At 42.9% G+C, this 20106-nt stretch overlaps 1 protein-coding gene across 4 annotated transcripts in view; it reads right to left on the minus strand.

Moving 5' to 3' along the window:
• Positions 1-20106, minus strand: part of CWF19L2 (CWF19 like cell cycle control factor 2) — a 664038-nt gene that overhangs the window by 537358 nt on the left and 106574 nt on the right. For all 4 annotated transcript variants that reach the window (XM_029602446.1, XM_029602444.1, XM_029602447.1 and 1 more), the window contains exons 5-6: positions 13169-13285; positions 1579-1698 (exon numbers count right to left, since the gene is read on the minus strand). In XM_029602446.1, coding sequence (XP_029458306.1) covers positions 1579-1698; positions 13169-13285 — 237 coding nt within the window. The remainder of the gene's footprint in view (positions 1-1578; positions 1699-13168; positions 13286-20106) is intronic.

The following is a 20106-nucleotide window of genomic DNA, read 5'->3' on the forward strand; positions in this document are numbered from 1 at the left end:
GTGGCTCCAAATAAACATTAAACAAGAGGACAGAGCAGGCCCTCATCACCTTTTGTCAAGTTGACACCCTGTCCCCAAATCTGGACTCACTGCATCTATCGAGACACAAAAGAGGCAAACCAATTACAGACTGTTCCACAGCCCAAAGAACAGACAACCAGCTGAGCAAGAAAGAATGGCTCACCATGTCAAAGGCATCTGATATATCTAGAAAGATCAATGTTAGCTCCATTAGTAGGCAACAGAACAAGACTTGTAACATGCAAGCATAAAGTTGCAGGATCGATTCCACCATCCATTGTTCACAATGTTTATTTATTTATTTTAAAAAATTGCTAAACCACATGTACCTCTATAGTTCACGGATATTTACATAGGTAACATGCATAAACTTTGTGACAATTAAAAATAAAAATAATACACATTAAAAAATAAAGACAATCGATTAAATAAAAAGCCACACACTTGTCAAGAAGTTATATTTTTCGCTCCATAAGATGCACTTTTTTTTCCCCAAAAGTGGGGGGAAAATGTCTGTGCGTCTTATGGAGCGAATATAAAAAAAAACAAATAACTACAACCCCCCACCCCCCCAAGACCTACCAAAAGTCCCTGGTGGTCCAGCGGGGGTCCGGGAGCAATCTCCTGCACTTGGGCCTTCGGCTGCCAGTAATCAAAATGGCGCCGATGGCCCTTTGCCCTTACTATGTGACAGGGGCCGACCAATGGCACCGGTAGCCCCTGTGACATAGTAAGGGCAAAGGGCCATCGGCGCCATTTTGATTACTGGCAGCCGAAGGCCCAAGTGCAGGAGATCGCTCCAGGACCCCCGCTGGACCACCAGGGACTTTTGGCAGGTCTTGGTGGGGTCAGGAGAGTGGGGGGTTGTAGTTAATTACATTTAAAGGGTTGGGATGCGCGGGGGGGGTTCCCACAGAAAGAGAACAATAAAAGTTTTCTGATCTGGGGATTGGACCAAAATAGCTCTCTCCCCAGACCCGAAAATGATATGGGGACAAAAAAAAATTTTATGCACTCCCCTAATTTGCTCCGTAAGACGCACGCCATTTTTTTTTTTTTTACTTTTCCCCCTCTGAATCCTAGATGCGTCTTATGGTCAGGTGCTTCTTATGGAGCGAAAAATACGGTAAATCCCCACTATTACTGAAAAGCACACCCAAATAAAATGAGTTTTTAATGCCTTTTTAAAAGAAGCAAACATAGGAGCAGTATGGAGTGCCTCTGGTAAGCCATTCTAAGAGCGAGGGCCAACATCTGAGAAGGCTTTGTGTCTGGTGATCTCCAGTCTTGCTAAAGCAAGTTATATAACTTTCTAGTGCTCAGTTTAAAACTGAAAGCTTTTTGAGACTGGGACATTGTAATCATATAAATATATTTTGCAAAGTGTTATCTCTACAGACGAAGTCATATTATCATGTACGCTTTATGAAATGGATTAAATAGACGAGTATAACATGTCTTGAAACATTTTACAAATTGTGCAACAATGCAGTAATAAAAATGATGTGAAGGATTTTGGGGTAGAAATTTGAAAGGTTATGGTATACATTTCCTCACCTGTTCCAGCAAGTCAGCTTTCTCTTGCTCCAAAAATTTTAACTTCTGCTTTTCCGCTTTGACTGATGCTGCAGATGTGGTTTTGATGGACATGAAGTCTAAGGTCATCCACTGATCCCTCTAAAATAAATGACCAATAAAACAGGTATAACTGAAAAAGAACTTAGACTGCATCCACTTTTATGGGCAAAGCATATTAACATTTTAATGTCCGCAGTCGGCCTACAAAATGCTTTAAAACAATTATACTACAAAGAACTTCAGTGGTCAATTTTAACAGCAGCCCACTGGTCAACAAGGACTTCAAAATCAGACCAGGGTTGCATCCTAAAAACAATACTGAGACTGGGGAAAGGAACACAATACTAGGTTTAGATGAGGCACAGACCCTGGAAAGAAGCTACATCCAGCAATCAAAAGACTCCAGGGATCCAGAGGACGACATCACAAGTGAGGGGTAGCATGATAGGGTCATTCAGGTGCCAGTGCCAGGCATCTCCCAGCTGTTATCTCAGGAAAGCATTCATGAAAAGACAGGCTTCAGAGTTCCCCCCCCCAGCCTGGGGCTCTCTTTATGCACCACAGTCCCCTTGCTCCAGGATGGACCCTGTTTCCTAACTTAAAGCATAAAGGCAACACACATGCAAACATGAATCTCACCAAGGGCAATGGCCGATGACTCTTCGTCTCTCTAACCAGCAGACCCAGCTAATCTCCAGCCCGCCTGTACCCACCACATTCTTCTTTTCATTTTACCAGGCCTGTAGTCTTATCCAACATTTTTTCAGCTTTCCAAGACTCCCTTCAGTTCCTCCAAAATGCTCTACACAGACACTACATTCCCCCCATCTACAGTCTCCTCTGACTTCCCCTGTACACCTTTTCTCTCCAAGCTCAGGTAGTATGGTTGCTGGGAGTGGAGCTCTGACCTTCCCCTTTCCCCTCAGAAGTCATGGGGCAAAATCAGTATTGGGATTCAATAAGGCATAGGGCAGGCGCAAAGGCTCTATAAATGATGAGCAAGCTAGGTGATGTCAGAGATCACGCAAGGTCTACCACAGTGCGGTAGGTAGGAAAACTAGATGAACCTAACTGTCTTTATCTGCAATCTATTTCTCTGCTTCCATGCTGAAATGTCTATGAGAAATGTGGAATCAAGTAATTCCTCCAGTGTAACACAACTATTCTTGAGGTCATCTTTATAATTAAAGCCTAAGCTTTGACTCTTTCACAATCCAGTATTTCACGACAAGCTGAAATTGATGTCAATATGCTATACAAACATGCCAATTTTAGTTGACCAGACAAACTTTCTACCTGTGTTAACATGATGGTACTAAGCGTTTTGGTTTCTGCTTTCTAAATGTTCCTAGTTTTCTTATGATCATATTATACCCAGAGTAAATCCAAGCAATGGACTTCATTCAACTCACCATCTTAGGTGTCCCAAATGAAAAAAAATAAAATAAAAACAACTGCAAAACTATTTTCAGCAACATTATATTCTCTGCCTAGCACATTATTTATACCATGGAAGACCTGAGTAATTTATATTAACTTTTACCTCAGAATGCCAATAATACGGCCTTGGGCAGGATACACAGGCGCCACACCCAACATGACGCCATGCTCCCTGCACCCCAAAACCTGTCTTTCGCAGAACTGGTCCTTTGTCCTCTCTGCTCCCAGTGGGAGAGGGGAATCCAAGCAGGATATAAGAGGCAGGACTTGTGCCAGTGCCCGCCCTTACATGTGTGTCATGTTAACAGGGAGTTACAATACTGAGTTAAGTAGTTCATTGTTTGACATATTGTATAGAAATCCGTGACTTGTTTGTCGCAGCTTGGGGGGGGGGGGGGGGGGTGGTACCTAAGCAGAGGGGAAGAATAGGATCTTATGCAGACTGAGAAATGATGGGCACCCCTCAATAGTGAGGAAGAGGGAGGCTCCCCCTTCCCTCGAGCAGCTAGGCAGGAACAATCTTGCTAAGAAACACAGCAAGGGTTCCAGAATGTGTGCATTATAGATAGCATTGGACTGCCTTGCTAGGAACACGGTGGGTAGTTAGATGCTACAGACGTTTAATTCATTGGCTCAGGTACCAGTTAATAACGCAGTAGCACAGTGAATGACGGCAGATAAAGACCAAACTGGTCCATCTTAGTCTGCCCAGAAAATTGTTTAATTTTTTTTTTTTTTTTAAAGGGTAATAGCGACTGTCACGCCATGCAGGCTACCCCAAGTCTTCTGTTAAGGATAATAGCAACTACCACTCTGTGCAGGATACCCCCCCCCCCCCCAAGCAGAAATGTAAATTTTAGATGGAATAGTAAAGTTTTTCCATTTCTTCATTTCCTTTCTCAAGTCATCAGGGATCCTCTGTGTTTGTCCCACGCCCTTTCACATTCCATTAGCGTTCTCGTCCTCACCGCCTTTTCCAGGAGGGCAATCCATGCATCCGCTACCCTTTCCCTGAAGGGATATTTTCTGACATTGTTTTTGAGGCTTCCGTCTTGGAGTTTCATAGCCTCCTTTGCATTGGAAAAGATTTGATTTTTTTTGCACATCAGTAATTCCTTTAAGGTATTAGAGGATTTCGATCATCTCTCTTCTGGGTATATTAAGGCACTTCAGTCTCATTTCATATTGCTTTCCGTTCAGATCCCACACCCAGGGCCAGTGCAAGAGTATCTGGAGTCCTAGGCAAAATCTTCGGTCATGCACCCTCAACCACCAACGTAAGTATTAGTGGCAGCTCCAGCACAGCGCTCCCTTCTTTGGCAATTTTGGCATTCCCCCTTCTGCGCCTTGCGCTGGTAGGATTTTGCCTACCCCAAAAATTGTGGCGCTTTAGGTGACCACCTAGTTTACCTAATGGAAGCACTGGCCCTGCCCACACCATTTCTGGTCGCTTTTCTCCGGGCCGCTTCCATTCTGTCCCTATCCTTTTTGAGAGGAGGTCTACAGAACCGAATACGGTATTCCAGGTGAGGCCTCACCAAGGATCTGTAAAATGGCATTACCACCTCCTTTTTCCTGCAGGTTATGCCTCTTTCAAAGCAGCCCAGCATCCCTCTGGCCTTAGCCACCACCTTGTCCCATTGCTTTGCCACCTTCGGATCATCAGACACCATTCACCCCAAGGTCTCTCTCAGAGTTCACGCACATAAGTCCCCCGTCCCCCCCACCAACACATACAACTCCTTTGGATTGCTATGCCCCAAATGCGTGACTCTGCACGTCTTGGCATTGAATCCCAACTGCCAAGCCTTCAACATCTTCTCCAGTTGTTCTAGGTCACGTCTCATTCTTTTCCGCTCCTTCCGATGTGTCCACTCTGCCGCGGCTCTTGGGTGTCATCTACAAAAAGACAAATTTTAACTTCTAATCCCTCCACAATATCGCTCACAAAGATACTGAACCGAACCAATCCCAGAACAATCCCTGAGGAATTCCACGTATCACTCTTCTTTCTTCAGAATAGGTGTTGGATTCATAAAGCTGCAGTCAGTTTGATCCAAATCTTTTTTGTGTTGAGTGTTCACTGGGTTTCAGAAGAAATATAAGGTGATGAGAGAGCAGGGAAAGTCATGGTTGCCTATGTTATAAGTAATTCATATTTATCTTGGTATAATCCATTCATCATGTACTGAAACACGATGAGGCCAATATTTAAAAAAAAAAAAAAAGCTTGGCCCCCTAAGTTCACTAAAAACATGCCTAGCTTTAGGTTCCTAGCGCTGGAAATCAGCAACAAGTACCTTTGTTCCCCCAATCAGGCCCTGCCCACATTTTAGGTGCCTAAATTTAGGAACTTGGGAAACATTTTTAATTTGTCAGACCGAACCCCCAACTTCTTAAGTTAGAGACCTAAGTCTTTTGAATAGCAGCTGGTATACTTTTAGAAACACTTGGAAATTAATTTAGAAGCTGACATCTCAATATGAATCTTCCATAACACTTTCTGCCATATGAGAGAGAGCAATTAGTTGGATGTCCTTAAATAAAAACAACCATACATATGACTGATGCCCTAAAAGTTATTATATAATTTTTCCTGCACAGTACAATGTATTATAAAATATTTAAATATGAGTAACTTTATGTCAAGCATATACTATACTGACAGAAGTTAAATCAGACTTAGTAGAGAGCTCTTGTCGTAATGGCTCATTACTCACAAATGTCAGGGATGCCTTAATATCTTTTGCATCTTATAAAATATATAAAAGAGCAAACCAAATATATTTTCTTATCTATTGTACTGATTATTTTCTAAATGTATTCCTCGGAGGTGACTGTAGATCATGGTTAGGTCATAAAAACAGAACTGTAGGCAGAAAAGCTTCTCTAATTATAAAGTAATAAAATGTTTTACAATTGCAAAAATAATTAGTTTTCCAGCAGAGCTAACAGAGTAAAAACTGTCTTGCCATTGCCACTTTAGTTTGTCAAAAGAATATATACACAAATTATTTCTAAACAGTTTAATCATTTTTGTATGCAAACAAGCAAAATGTAACTACCGTATTTTTCGCTCCATAAGACACACTTTTTTCCCCCCAAAAGTGGGGGGGGAAATGTCTGTGCGTCTTATGGAGCGAATATAAAAAAAAAAATTAAAAATATAACAAACCCCCCCCCCCCGACCTGCCAAAGTAATTTACTACAACCCCCCACCCTCCTGACCCCCCCAAGACCAGCCAAAAGTCCCTAGTGGTCCAGTGGGGGTCCAGGAGCGGTCCGGGAGCGATCTCCTGGACTTGGGCCGCCAGCTGCCAGTAATCAAAATGGCGCCGTAATCAAAGGGCCGTCGGCGCCATTTTGATTACTGGCAGCCAACGGCCTTTTGCCCTTACTATGTCACAGGAGCTACCGCTGCCAGTGACATAGTAAGGGCAAAGGGCCATCGGCGCCATTTTGATTGCTGGCAACCGACGGCCCAAGTCCAGGAGATCACTCCCAGACCTCCGCTGGACCACCAGAGACTTTTGGCAGGTCTTGGGGGGTGGTCAGGAGAGTGGGGGGTTGTAGTAAATTAATTTGGCAGATCTTGGGGAGGGGTCAGGAGGGTGGGGTTGTATTCAATTAATTTGGCAGGTCTTGGGGGGGGTCAGGAGGGTGGGGGTTTGTATTTAATTATTTGGCAGGTCTTGGGGGGGATCAGGAGGGTGGGGGGTTGTTAGTTAATTTAAAGGGTTGGGATGGGGAGGGTTTGGGGGGGTTTCCCCACAGAAATAGAAAGACAAAAGTTTTCTGATCTGGGGAATGGACCGAAATGGCTCTCCCCAGACCCGAAAACAAAATGCGGAGAAAAAAAATGTTATGCAGTCCCTTAATTTGCTCCATAAGATGCACAGACGCCCAGGGACAGAGCCGGTTTAGCACAAATTTTTATTTTTTTTTTAATTTTCCCCCTCTGAATCCTAGGTGCATCTTATGGTCAGGTGCATCTCATGGAGCGAAAAATACGGTAAATGAGAGGTCCTGAGACTTCATGCAAGAGCCAATATTAGCAAGATGCCTGTGCTCCAGCAAGTCCCCATATTCCCTTCTCCAGTTCCTTTGTTATTTAAACCTCAGATGGGAAATTCCTGCTCAGGATCAAATGGCCAGAGGGAGAAGGGAAAGAGTGAGGGAGACAAGCTAGTCAAGGCAATCAGCTTTCTTGACCCTGTGCCGCACAAAGCAGATCTCTGGACCCTTTTCAGGACACCTGTCCTGCTAATATGGCCTTATATAGAATCATCACCAGCACCCGCAAAAGAGAACACAACACCCCCATTTTAAAAGACCTGCACTGGCTTCCCATCCCTTTCCGTATACAATACAAAACACTCACCATCCTTCACAATGTGCTCTATAAAAACAACCCAGCATGGCTCAAGGAAATGCCACGTTTCCGTGCCTCTAATCGCCCTACTAGAGCTAACCTCGCTGGCACCCTCCACACCCCACCCCTCAAAACAGCACACCTCTCCCTCACCAGAGAAAGAGCGTTTACCATCGTTGGCCCCACCCTTTGGAACTCTCTCCCTACTTTTCTCCATCTTGAACCTTCTTTACTCAACTTCAAAAAAGGCATCAAAACATGGCTCTTCTTGGAGGCCTACCCTGATGCAAATCAAACATAAAACAGACTTGCTCCCTCCCACCTTCCGTACTGCTCTATCTCATGGAAATGTTGATTCTGTATTTCATTGAAATGTTATAATTAAGTTTATACTGTTATTACAGTTCCTATTTATGTTTTTATCTCACTCTCTCCTTCCTCTGCTGTTCTCGCTCCCTTTGCGCCTGTGTTTCATCCGGCCCCTCTCTCCCTTTTTCTTGACTGCTCCCCTTCCCCCGCCCTGTTATTTGTAATTTTCCTTTCTTCTTGAGTTGATTGTAAACCGGTATGATGTGTCTCACGAATATTGGTATATCAAAAGCTCATAAATAAATAAATAAAATCTCCGACCTACCTCCCATGCTCATTTACTTTGGAGCGTTGCTCTGGCGGTGCGTGCCTTGAGGATTTGGAGGTGGTGCGTGCCTTGAGGATTTGGAGGTGGTGCCTCAACCTTGCATCTGCATGACCTTCCCTTGGTAAAGTGAGGATGCACCACTGTGGGGTTCCAGTTCTGAGACTCTATGCAGTCAATAGATGCCATCAGGGCAAACTAAAGCTCTGGCTTACTTTGAACTGGCAGAATACTGGTTTGGGAAGGCGGGAGCTTTGCCTTTGCGCTACAGTCCAGCTTGAAAGAACTGCAGCAGAAAAACCCAGAGGGGATTGTATACAGTCTGAAGCCCAGACCTGCGGCCACAATCCCGAGAAACCAGACTGGCACCCAGTGGCTCACAAGGGGATTACTGGGAACAATATATTATTCCAGCAACTTAAGGCTTGTGAACTGTACAGAGGATCCATGCATTCTGCCCCTGCCTGGACCTAGACCTGCATGGGATCTTCCTGCTTAAAGTCTGAACTGTTAAGGACTGGAACCTGCTGCGCTTCAAGCATAAAGGGAGCTTACGCTTGTTAGAGGTGAAGTTAACCAAATATTTAGCTGCTTTGAAAATAAATGCCGACTTGAACCTGCCGGAGTTGTGTTTTACATTTCCAGGCTGACAACCTGCCAGGCCCTTACTTCCGCTGTCGTATCCCAGGACATTTTCAAGGTTATCAACCAGCAAAATCCACCAGGGCACCAGAATTGCTCAATCTATTTTTTCACTGCATATGGCTAAACTGTGCATATGGCACAGGCAACGTAAATAACAAGTACTGAACGGTATTGTTGGCCCTCTCTTGTTTCAAGCAGTAATCTTCGCACTGGGCAACACCATTGGAGGATTCTATGCAGCTTGCAGACTTCTGAGCAAATCATCAGCTCCAGTTTGCTGGCATCTGGAAGGACAAATGCATAGCTCAAGGGAGCCATCTTAACATTGCAGAGGTAAGGCAAGTTCACCAGATGCAAATATGTGGAATGTGCTTGGGGGAAAAGGCATTTCTTCTTTGTCCTCATCGACATTGAACGAGTCATGGGCTGACATGGGTAACTCCCAGACCAAGTGGTTTGCATTAATGTGAGCCCATCTGGGCTTTGTCTGTGAGCACAGGACTATATCCTAATGTAGTATACCTCTTGAACAACAGACAGAACCAGATATACAAGGAGATTTGGAAGCCTTTTTTTTTTTTTTTAAACTAGTCGCAGTATATATTTTCATGAATGACACCGATGTAAGTCTGTAACTACCCCAAGTCCTGCGGCGGGTACCCAAACCAAAATGGGGTCAAACAAGTATAGTGAAGCTCAGCATCTTCTTCCAATGGGAAGGGGCCATCTCTAAGTAAGCATGTGATATTTAGGTGGTGCTATGGCAACCAGCATGCAGGCAGTTGTGGGGCATGAGCTGGGTGCAGCCATGTCAGTAGGAGAGCATCCTAACTTGGAGAGATGATGGGTGCTCTGGGATGTTTGCTGAGTGCTCAAGCAGGAGTATGATGGGCATGTGCTGGGTCCAGCCATGACCATTTGAGGACATTCTACTTGGCGCTAGTCACCACTCAGAGGAGCATGCACTGGATGCAGTCATGCTGGGAGAGGATATCCTAGCTGGGAGCATGGCAGAAGTCCATGACATGCACAGGCAGTGGGTATCCTAACCTAGACCCTCAGTGGGAACCTAATGGGTGTGTGCTTAGCACAGCCACAACGGCTTGAGGGCATCCCTGTTTAGATCTCAGCAGGATCTGAAGGGACGTGCATTCGGAATGGCATCCTAATTTGGAAACAAGGCAGAACCCTGAATTACTGCAGAGGGCCTAGCTACCAACACAGCGGGCATGGCAGGATACACATTTAGACTGCCTACTTAACATGGCAGGCAGCTGAGGGTCAGAGATTGGTTTATGGCTTGGGTATCCAATGTTTGCTGAAAATAAAGCTGCAGCCTTTCATTTCCAAAGTCTGTCTGTTACTGGCTCTGGAGAAGAGCATGAAAGAAAGAAAGACAGACAGATAGTTATGGCTGCCTATATTATGGTTGACAGAAATGTGTATAATGAATCTGAATATTAAATAAAGGGGGAAAAAACAAACTGGAAGATAAGTTTAAATTCAGTTTGAAAAGATCAACTGACAGGTACGATTCATTTATTATGTTGGTTTTATATGGTGCCTGACCAGGGCACCTTACTTAATGTGAGTACACAGAACACAACAGTAGAAAATTACATGACAACACAATTAGAAGCAGAAGAGTTAAAGTTAGGATAGGCAAGTTGGAAAAAATGAGTTTTTAATTGTGATGAGAAGATAGTGAGCAAGTGAACAAGAAAGGAGGTGACAGCATCCTGGACAACCAGGGGTAGGGGAGTTCGATCTACAGGGAAGGTTCCAGAAGAGAAAAAGTATAAAAACAAAGCATCCTGCAACTCAGAACACAGGGTATAACAGGGTCAATAACAGGGAAGGAGAGAGGAAAATTCATTAGAAGTGAGTCTATGAATATATTTACACAAAGATTAATAGTTTGACCATTATTCATTATTTAATGGGAACCCAATGAGGCGTGTGGAACAAAGGAGTGATGTGTGAATATAGAAGAGTAAATAAGCTGCTGAGGTTTGTAAGAGATGAAGCAGATGGAGTGACATGTCTGGGAGACCAGTGAGAAGGCCGTTTCAATACTGTAGCTGGGAGAAAAGAACAGCATAAAGCAGAGTAAGTAAATATCCAGAGGTAGAAAGGAGTGTATTTTACATACTTTAAGCCATCTGTTAGTGGAGAGAAGTGCACAAAGAATTAATGCAAGGATGGAGGGAGAGAGATGAGTAACCCAAAACACTGGACAAAGTCTGATATGGAGAGAGAGATTGAGAGGATGGAGAGGAATCCAGAAAGTGCATCCAGGTCAATACGGCAGAGCAGCAGACAGATTTAGGAAGAGAGAGAAGAAGCGTTAGTGAAAAAGTACAATTTAAGAGTCACTGGGAAAAGAATGATACAAAAAGCCCAAAGAAGAAAAAAAAGAGAACCCAGGGAGTGAAAACAGACAGAGGAGAGGAAGGGACCAAAGCTCCCCACATGTATCAACCCTATATTCATGGATGACAGGTTGATTTACTGGACTTACGTCAGCAATCTTGGTCTGCCTATGAGAACCATCCAAGGTGCCAGCTGATGCCAACTGCAATGGAGGCTGATTTTGTAATGTGGACAGCTTTTCACTAAGAACTGGATGGAGACTAATAAAGTCCCTTCTGTATCTGTGTGTCTTCCATTAACATATATGATATTGCCACCAGAGAAAGACACAATACTTACTCCATAATCCTAATAAATTGATTGCCTGTTCTAAAAAAAAACAAAACGTGCAGCAAATGTTTGATCTGCTATTTCAACTCTGTAAGCTCATAGAAAATGTTTAAGAATCTGTAGACAGCAGAAAAAAAAATGTTTTATACTTATTCTAGAGGTTTTTTATAAAGATTTTATAGGGAAAGTGTAAAATACAACAGAATACTTTTGCTTTGCATCAGAAATGTGTTCTCCCAAGGCGATTTGGTTTGTGGCAATGCTACACCCAATGAAAGCATTTATTCTTAGAAAAAGACATTTTGCATCTGTTCAACTGGTAGACAAGAGAAACACTGGGACCTGGCATCCTCCTGTGTGCAGATGGCAACATGAAAATGTTTCTACGCAGGGAACAGCTCTGAAACATGCTGGCAAGAAAAAGTCAATGTCTATGTAAATCACAAGCAATGCCACTAACCTGCTCATTCACTCAGTGGCTTACCAGAACAAATCATTGCATATTCTGATTTCATTAGCGCAGGAACAGCTCTACAATTCAAAGCCAGCTAATTGAGTTACTGTCACCAGAGGGAGAAGCCTTAACTTTATGTCTGTCACTGAAATCTACCAACAAAAGTAAATATTTCAAAAGTATTATTGGAGGACCAAATACAAAAGACTCCGTGCAATTGTGTGCGGAATTCACTATGGGCCAGATTTTCAAAGGGGTACGCACGTAAGATACGCGCGTACCCCCCAAAAACCTGTCCCAAACTCCCCCTGCGCGCTCCAAGCCTATGTTGAGTAGGCTCGGCGGCGCGCACAAGCCCCAGGACGCACGTAAGTCCCGGGGCTTTCCTAGGGGGGGGGGGTGCTCCGCGGGGCGTGTCGCGGTTGGCGCGTCATCAGGGGCGTTCTGGGGGGGGGTGTCGGAGGGCGTGTCACGGCCCGCGCATCATCGGGGGTGTTCCGGGGGCGTGGCCGCGGCCTCCGGACCAGCCCCCGGACCGGACCTTGACGCACCGGCGGCCGGCCCAACGCGCGCAAGTTACGCCTGCTTCGAGCAGACGTAACTTGTACAACAAAGGTAGGGGGGGTTTAGATAGGGCCGGGGGGGGGGTGGTTAGGTAGGGGAAGGGAGGGGAAGGTGGAGGGAGGCCAAAGGAAAGTTCTCTCCGAGGCCGCTCCGATTTCGGAGCGGCCTCGGAGGGAACGGAGGCAGGCTGCGCAGCTTGGCGCGCGCAGGCTGCCAATTTTGGGCAGCCTTGCGCGCGCGCGCCAACCCCGGATTTTAATGGATACGCGCGGCTATGCACGTATCTATTGAAATCGCGCGAAGAAAAGTATGAGCGCGCGTTGTTTTTTTTAAAATGTACCCCTATGTATCTCCTCCAGCTGTGGCTCGTGGCAGCAGCAAGGTCGAATCTTGTGCATCATGTAAGAAACGCTCCAGAATATTCAGATCCTAAGTTGCGTCAATGTCCCATCTGCATTCATATTTTATTTTGGGGCACAGTACGATGGGGTACCAATTATCAATAACTAAGCCAACAAGTGCAACGTCACACTACAGATAATGATCTAGATAATCTATCACACGTGGACTGGACTGGTGAAGGCTTTGCCAATAGAACACAACAAGGAGAAAAAAAAAATCAACTCTAAAGCTAAATAATCAATCACATTTTCTGGTGTCTGTTTTCAGGTCTTTTAAATTCTAACACATTTGTCATTTCTCCTGACAATGTTCTTTTCGCGGTCCTTGGCTCTGTTGATTTCAGAATGAGCCTTACCTTATTATCTGAAGCACTGTCTGCTGTGTCTGGTTGCTGTGGCTCTTTCACTTTCCAAGCCTTTTCCGCGCTGTGTGTCTGTGAAGGAGCAGACTCAACCCACTCGTCTTCAGTATCCTAAGGATCAAAAATTACACGCAGTGTTCAAAGATTATTTGTAATTAGGGATTTTTTTTTCCCCCCACGAAGGGCCTACTTTACTAATCTTTTTTTTTCCCTCTACAAACACAGAATGGGGAAAAAACACTTTAACAAATCAGGCCCTGTGAGTGGCAACAGAAAATACCACCACTTTCAGGTGGGCAAATTTTGTCAAACAGAAATGGACTGGCCATGTGAATTACAGGACAGCTACGTCTTCGAGACAATTTCAACTCCTACCCTTCCCTCGCTAAGAAAAAAGCAAAATAGAAAATGATACAATACATTGCAAATTATGGACAGCGGTGTAGAGAGTCCTCCTCGGGCACAAAAAGAAGTAACCTCTTGTAGCTAATGGTGCCAAGTTTAAATGAATCAGTTCAAGGGTTATAAAAAGGTTCGCTCCCACAGGTTTCAGCATGACAGAATCACAAACTAATTCAAGCGATTCTGCTTCCTGATGAATTTAAGTGAGGCAGTGCTTATAATTACAAAATTATTTCATTGGAAGCTGCTAGCTCTAATACCCTAAACAGAAGGAAGGGATCAGGGAAGGAAATATTCACAAATATCAACAGTAAATACAGAAATCATTCACTTTTCTGCTTCATTCTTAGTGTTATGTTGATGGGAATTGTCATGTAATACACCAGAGCATAAAGATCCTCTCTCTACCAAAAGCTAGTATGTAAATATAGAACAGTCCACTTTATAAAGTCAGTTCTATATTCATCTTCCACCTCTGTCTGCCATCACTGAAGAAAAACTCCCATAGAATCATCCTTTTTGTCTATATCTGCCAGCTCCCCAGAAATGTTCAGACACTTAGAACAGTTTTTCATGCTTCTATTTATAAATGGTCTGGCTCAATGTATAGTCCTTTATGCCATATTTATATTTTTTTAAGTTATCTTTTATGTTGGATTTTTAGTGCACTAGCATTTAAAATTCAGCATGACGGCGTTGTTATGGCTCAAGCAACGGTTTTAATTTCTTTTTAGTCACTCTGTATAACATTTTTTATGAAGACACAGTAGTTTTAATTGTTTATATATTTTATGTCTTCACTTTTGAGTTTTAGTAACCTTTGTTTTACATTAATTCTCTGTCTGCATGTCAGCACCTTAATTTGTCGGTCCGTTTTTTTTTTTTTTCAATGTTTTAGAGGCTGTTTTAGTGCACTGCTTTATCAACTTTAGACAGACATCCATGTGATACATTGTTTCAAGATGTGTTACTTTGTTTCATTAAGTGGTTTTAATTTGTTACAATTTTCCTTACTGTTTGTCTTGAAGGCAATTGTTTAAATATTTCTAAAGAGGCTGAACTGCTGTATGGAGACAAACCACCGGCATTTCACATAATAGGTATGTCATAGTTTAATTATATATGGATTAATAATTATATATGGATTTATATATGGATACAGATATAGGCATGTATGGAATCATACATATTTTATTATCATTTTTTAAACAAAGATACTTTAATATAAGGAGAGATGTCTTTTTAGCAATTTAAGTTAATTGATTAGACCATGTTACAATATTTTTGTCATTAAGTGTTGTCTAGTGTCAATAATTATGTCTGTTTTTTATTTCATATATTTTATATAATTTCGTTATCTATGTTTGGTGTGTATGTTTTTATTCACATTTATGTTTTTATATGTGATTATATTTGTTTTGTTCTGTTAGCCCCTGAAGAAGTTCAAAGAGCGAAACTCGGCCTGAGTCAGGCTTTTTACGATGTTTTGTGCAGAATAAAGAACTCCTGGTGTTCACTGATCCTCTTGTCTTGGTCGCTACTGCAATACTGGATCAGTTTCCGGTTTGTTTTTTTGGACCTTCCCACTTGGAACAAAGATGGACAACCACACAGACTAGACTGCATGGCAGAGAACATATAGGCTAAAATCCAAGAGTAGAATTTACTCTGGAGTCACCACGCCCACAGAAATTGCTGGCTAGTCACCAAAAGTCAACCATAGCATTAATGATTTCCCACATTTGTCTGCTCCTGCCATTCTCATTGGTGTTTCCAATATCAAAGAAAGATATTCTATGGCTCATTCATCGATTTTCCTACTTCATGGTATCTCAATGATGGCAAATAGCTGCAGTGTCTCCAGTCTTATAATAGAGATCAGCATCTTGTGTTCCTGCATACCTGCATCTCAATATAAGCTCCAGCTGATACGTTTCGTAGCACGCGAGTAGGCCCCTCAAGCCACGGCTCTCACCCAACACCTACTGACCTGCTGGTCGCTCTCCCTTGCAGGGGGACACCACCGGGCAATTGCTCCATGGCAGGACACCGCCATCATCACACCCCTTCAGAGATTCTCTAGATGGCGCATGCCGGACTGAGCCACATTTAAAGAGCCCATGGCAGGAACTTGGCCGTTGCTTCAACCCTATAAAGGGCTTCCCAGGACTCCTCCTTTCACCTCAGCAACGGGTTGCCTGCATATTGTTTGTAGAGTGAATTGTTACTTCTGCCGTGAGCCATAGCCTGATCGTCTTTCTGTGCCTGCCTCGTCCCTCCAGCCCTGTCTAATCCAGCCTAGCTTTCCTTCCTGCCACTCCATGATAGTCTCTCACATTGCCTTACTTGCCCTTGGACTGACTCCTGGATTTGACCCTAGCCTGGACCCTGAGTATTCTTGCCTTCAGCCTACCTCTGACCCTTGCCTGGATATTGACCATTCTCACCTGCCTCCCATCACTGACCCTTGCCTAGACATTGACCTCTCTAGTTCACTGCCTGCCTCTGACCTTAACTACATGGATGTATGTTTATATTTTTACTTTCTATAGTGAATTAATAAATTTATAAATATAAATATAAAGGAATTGGAGGGAAGTTTCATATAAATTCGTAGGTGTCTCCGCACCACGAGTGTGTGGTATTATAATCATTAACGATCCCCCGCCTCCAATGTGCGTTTTTTTTAAAACATTTTTTTTAGAAATTACTTCACCTCTGTGAACCTCTTCCGTGTAATGAGCACCTAATAGTTTAAATTTATATACCTTGACGGTATTTGATGCCAAGTATTCTGTTGTATATATGAAGCAAAATTATAAACTTTAAACGAGTGAAATTCAGACTTCCCTTTAAGATGTCAGTTGGTTGTGTTGTCGAAATTTGAACGATGGTCCCGACACAGCCGATCCGTGTTTCAGACGAATTGTCTTTCTTCAGGGGCATAGAAACGTTGTTGTAGTAACCAACTTTTTACAGAGTCTGGATGAACTCCATTAAGAAATGCTCCAACTGTCTTGGCTCAAGGACGGAGTTGCTCTGACTCCGTCTCCGGAAGAGTAATTTGTGCGTTGTATTGGGCCCTTTTTGTATGGCAGCGCAAGAGCTAAGATTGACCAATGACCGTGTGCTGGTGTACTGACGTAATCACGCCAGATGTAGTACTGGCTAAAAATGTTCTCCGACCTAGCAGAGGACTAGGTCTATAAGCTCGCAGGAAACACCCTCAGTATCGCGATCCATGGCAAATAGATGCCCATAACAGATATCGCTAAATTGTAGCTGATGTGTTATAACAGAGAATTCCAGTTCAAAACGTCATTCATTCCCCGTGGAACTGAAGTGTTTAAAGTAAAGATCCAAAATGCCTCTCGATGATTAAGGAATGCCCTGTCATCCCCGCCTCTAGTCGGGGTTACAAGGTGTTCCAGGATCGTCCATTTCAATTCAGCGATCTTATGTCCCTTGTCTGTCAAATGTTGAACCATAGGTGCCGTCAGTTTTGCTGTATTAAATCTGGACTTATGCTCACCAAGTCTCACCTTGACTGGTCTCGAGGTACGCCCTATATACAGCTGTGGACACGGACAAATAATAGCATAGATTACATTGCTAGATAAACAGTTGGTGTTGTGTTTGCGCCAGACTTTATATCCTGAAACGGGATCTTCCCATTCTATACCCTGGATGGTTTGGCCACACCATGCACAATTACCACATGGTTGATGACCTGTTAATGTTTCTGCTTGTTTGGCGGTATTAATCAATGCGTGTACTGTGTGATCTCTTATGTTGCGACCCCGAGACATAGCGAATGTGGGCAGTTCTTGAAATATATCGTGTATGGACAATATGTGCCAATGTCGCCGAATGGCTGATTTAATGATATTTGATGCATCCGATTGCTTTAACACGCATGTTAACCTTATATCCTGTTTGCTGGGTTTGTACTGCAATAGCATATTACGGTCACTGTACTTTGCTCTTTTATATGCTGCTGTGATGGCTTTTTGGGGGTAACCTCTTGCCATGAAACGACTTGCTAGAATATCCGCTTGAGCTTCAAAATCCCTATTAGTTGAGCATATGCGTTTGGCTCTAAAATATTGACTGACTGGGAGGCCCATTTTAAAGCCATGAGAATGATGACTGGAGAACCTTAATAAATTATTACGGTCTGTAGGTTTACGATGTATAGTTGTGAACAGTCTCTCATGTTCTATTCTAATTAGAACATCCAAAAACGTAATGGTTGTTCTCGAGGACTGTGATGTGAACTGTAAATTGGGATCAACTGTGTTGATCCATTCTAAAAATATGTGTAACTGAGGCTGAGGACCATCCCAGATGAGGAAGACGTCGTCTATGAAGCGGTACCAACATTTTATGTGCTGCCACCAGGTAGATGGATAGACTTGAGTGTGCTCAAAATGAGCTACGTAAAGATTTGCGACTGATGGTGCTAACGGGGACCCCATGGGTATACCATGGACCTGGTGATAACAATGGTCTCCGAACCAGAAGTAGTTATTATATAACACCGTTTCTGCTAACTCCAACAGTAGATCCGTTTGAACTCTTTCTGATGGTGGTCGTTGACTCAGAGTTGCTTCCAAAATCTCTAGAGCTCTATTTTGAGGGATATTGGTGTATAACGAATTTATGTCCATAGTGATCATGATAATAGACTCCCAATGTATTTGAAGAGCTTCTAGATTTCTCAAAAAATGGGCTGTATCCTTGATGAATGAAGGGGATTTTACCACAAAAGGTTGCAGAAATTTGTCTATAAAATCTGCCACTGGTTCGAGAACAGACCCGTTCTGTGATACTATGGGTCTGATTGGGGGGGCTGATAGACTCTTGTGGATTTTGGGCACCGAGTAAATTACTGGTTTCCTAGGATAAGGCACAGTGAGATACGCTTTTTCTTTACTGGTTAACCTGATGTTGTGTTCCACTGTTTCTAGTACTTTTTCTTTAAGAGACTCGGTAGGGTCTCTATCGACTGATCGATAATATTTTTGGTCGTTGAGATGGGCCATAAGATCTTCTATATACTTAGACTTATCCTGTATGACCACGGCTCCCCCCTTGTCAGCCGGTTTTATAACAACTTCTGTCATTCTACTCAGGCTAACCAATGCATCCTGTTGCTCTGGTGTGAGATTGTGCTGGCGTCTGTGTGGATGAGCTTCATAGTCCGACAAATCCTTCAATATTAGAGCCTGAAACGTTTGTATATGTGGGTCCGACGGACCCGGAGGTATCCACTGAGATTTGGGTTTAACTACTGAGGGGTCGTTCTCCATTGTATCTTTGTCTAAAAAGAGTAATCTCAGGTTTAATTTGCGTATAAAACGCTGTATGGTAATGCGACTATCAAACGCTGAGTGTTTAGAAGAAGGAACATAAGAAAGACCTTGGTCCAAAAGTGAGATTTGTGAGTCTGTTAAAGAGGTGGAGGATAAATTAACTACCGAAGTTGATGGTTTATTTACCTCTCCGTCCTGCGCTTGATGTCATTTCTTTTGGCGTGTCGGGCGTGTGGACGAGGCTCCTCCTCTATTGGTTTTCTTACTTCTCCCCCGATTGGACCAACGATTGCTTTGCTCCGATGTACTTGAGTGATCAGTTGAAACTGTTCTTTCAGGTACTGCTCCTGAATGCTCTTCTCCTTCATCGGTGTTACTTGAGTTTTCATCCGATGAGAAAGTGAAACGCACTTTCCTGGTCGGTTGTTTCGGCCCCATCCAGTGGTAAACCCTGTCTAGTTTATAATCCGTTTGATCTCTCTTTAATTTGGACACTTTAACTGTTTTAATAGATGTCCGGAATTCTTCTAATGTATTTTGATATTCTGTTAATTTTTCTTCTATGTTAGTGACTGTTGAATCTGTTTTTAATTGTTCCAAAATGACAGTTGTTTGTTCTGTAAGTTCTTTAGTGCTTACCTTGGATCTGGTGATAATCAATAACATCAGATCCAAGGAGCATTTGTTAAGTATAGCATACCAGGTTTTAACGAATTCCGGATCCTCATTAAACAGCATGGGATCTTTCAACATTCGAAGACCTCTAGGGATGATTTGGAGTTTCACATACTCGACTAGCGTGGTTCCGTGAAGTTCAGATCTGATCATTTTTTTTGACAGCCTAAGATATTCTTCCCAAGCCGTTTCCTGATTAATTATGTTGGGATCCAATAACTGTGATTCTTCTTTTAACACATCGGCTACTTGTGCTTCTGTGAAGCTAAAAGTGTGTTTCCAAACTTCCATAATGTGGCTACTAAACTGTAACAGACCAAAAGAAATCAATATGCCACTGCAACAGCGATAATTAATATAATACAACAAATCAAGAGCGTAAGCTCGTCGCTGGAATGTTGAGAACTCTTCTAATTATTTTTATTGAAGTTTATTGTTAAGTTCAGTGTTGCTTGAAATAAATTCTTTGTGACACCTACTCTACATGGATGTATGTTTATATTTTTACTTTCTATAGTGAATTAATAAATTTATAAATAT

This window comes from Rhinatrema bivittatum, chromosome 5, assembly GCF_901001135.1.
Source record: "Rhinatrema bivittatum chromosome 5, aRhiBiv1.1, whole genome shotgun sequence".
Classification (NCBI taxonomy): Eukaryota; Metazoa; Chordata; class Amphibia; order Gymnophiona; family Rhinatrematidae; genus Rhinatrema; species Rhinatrema bivittatum.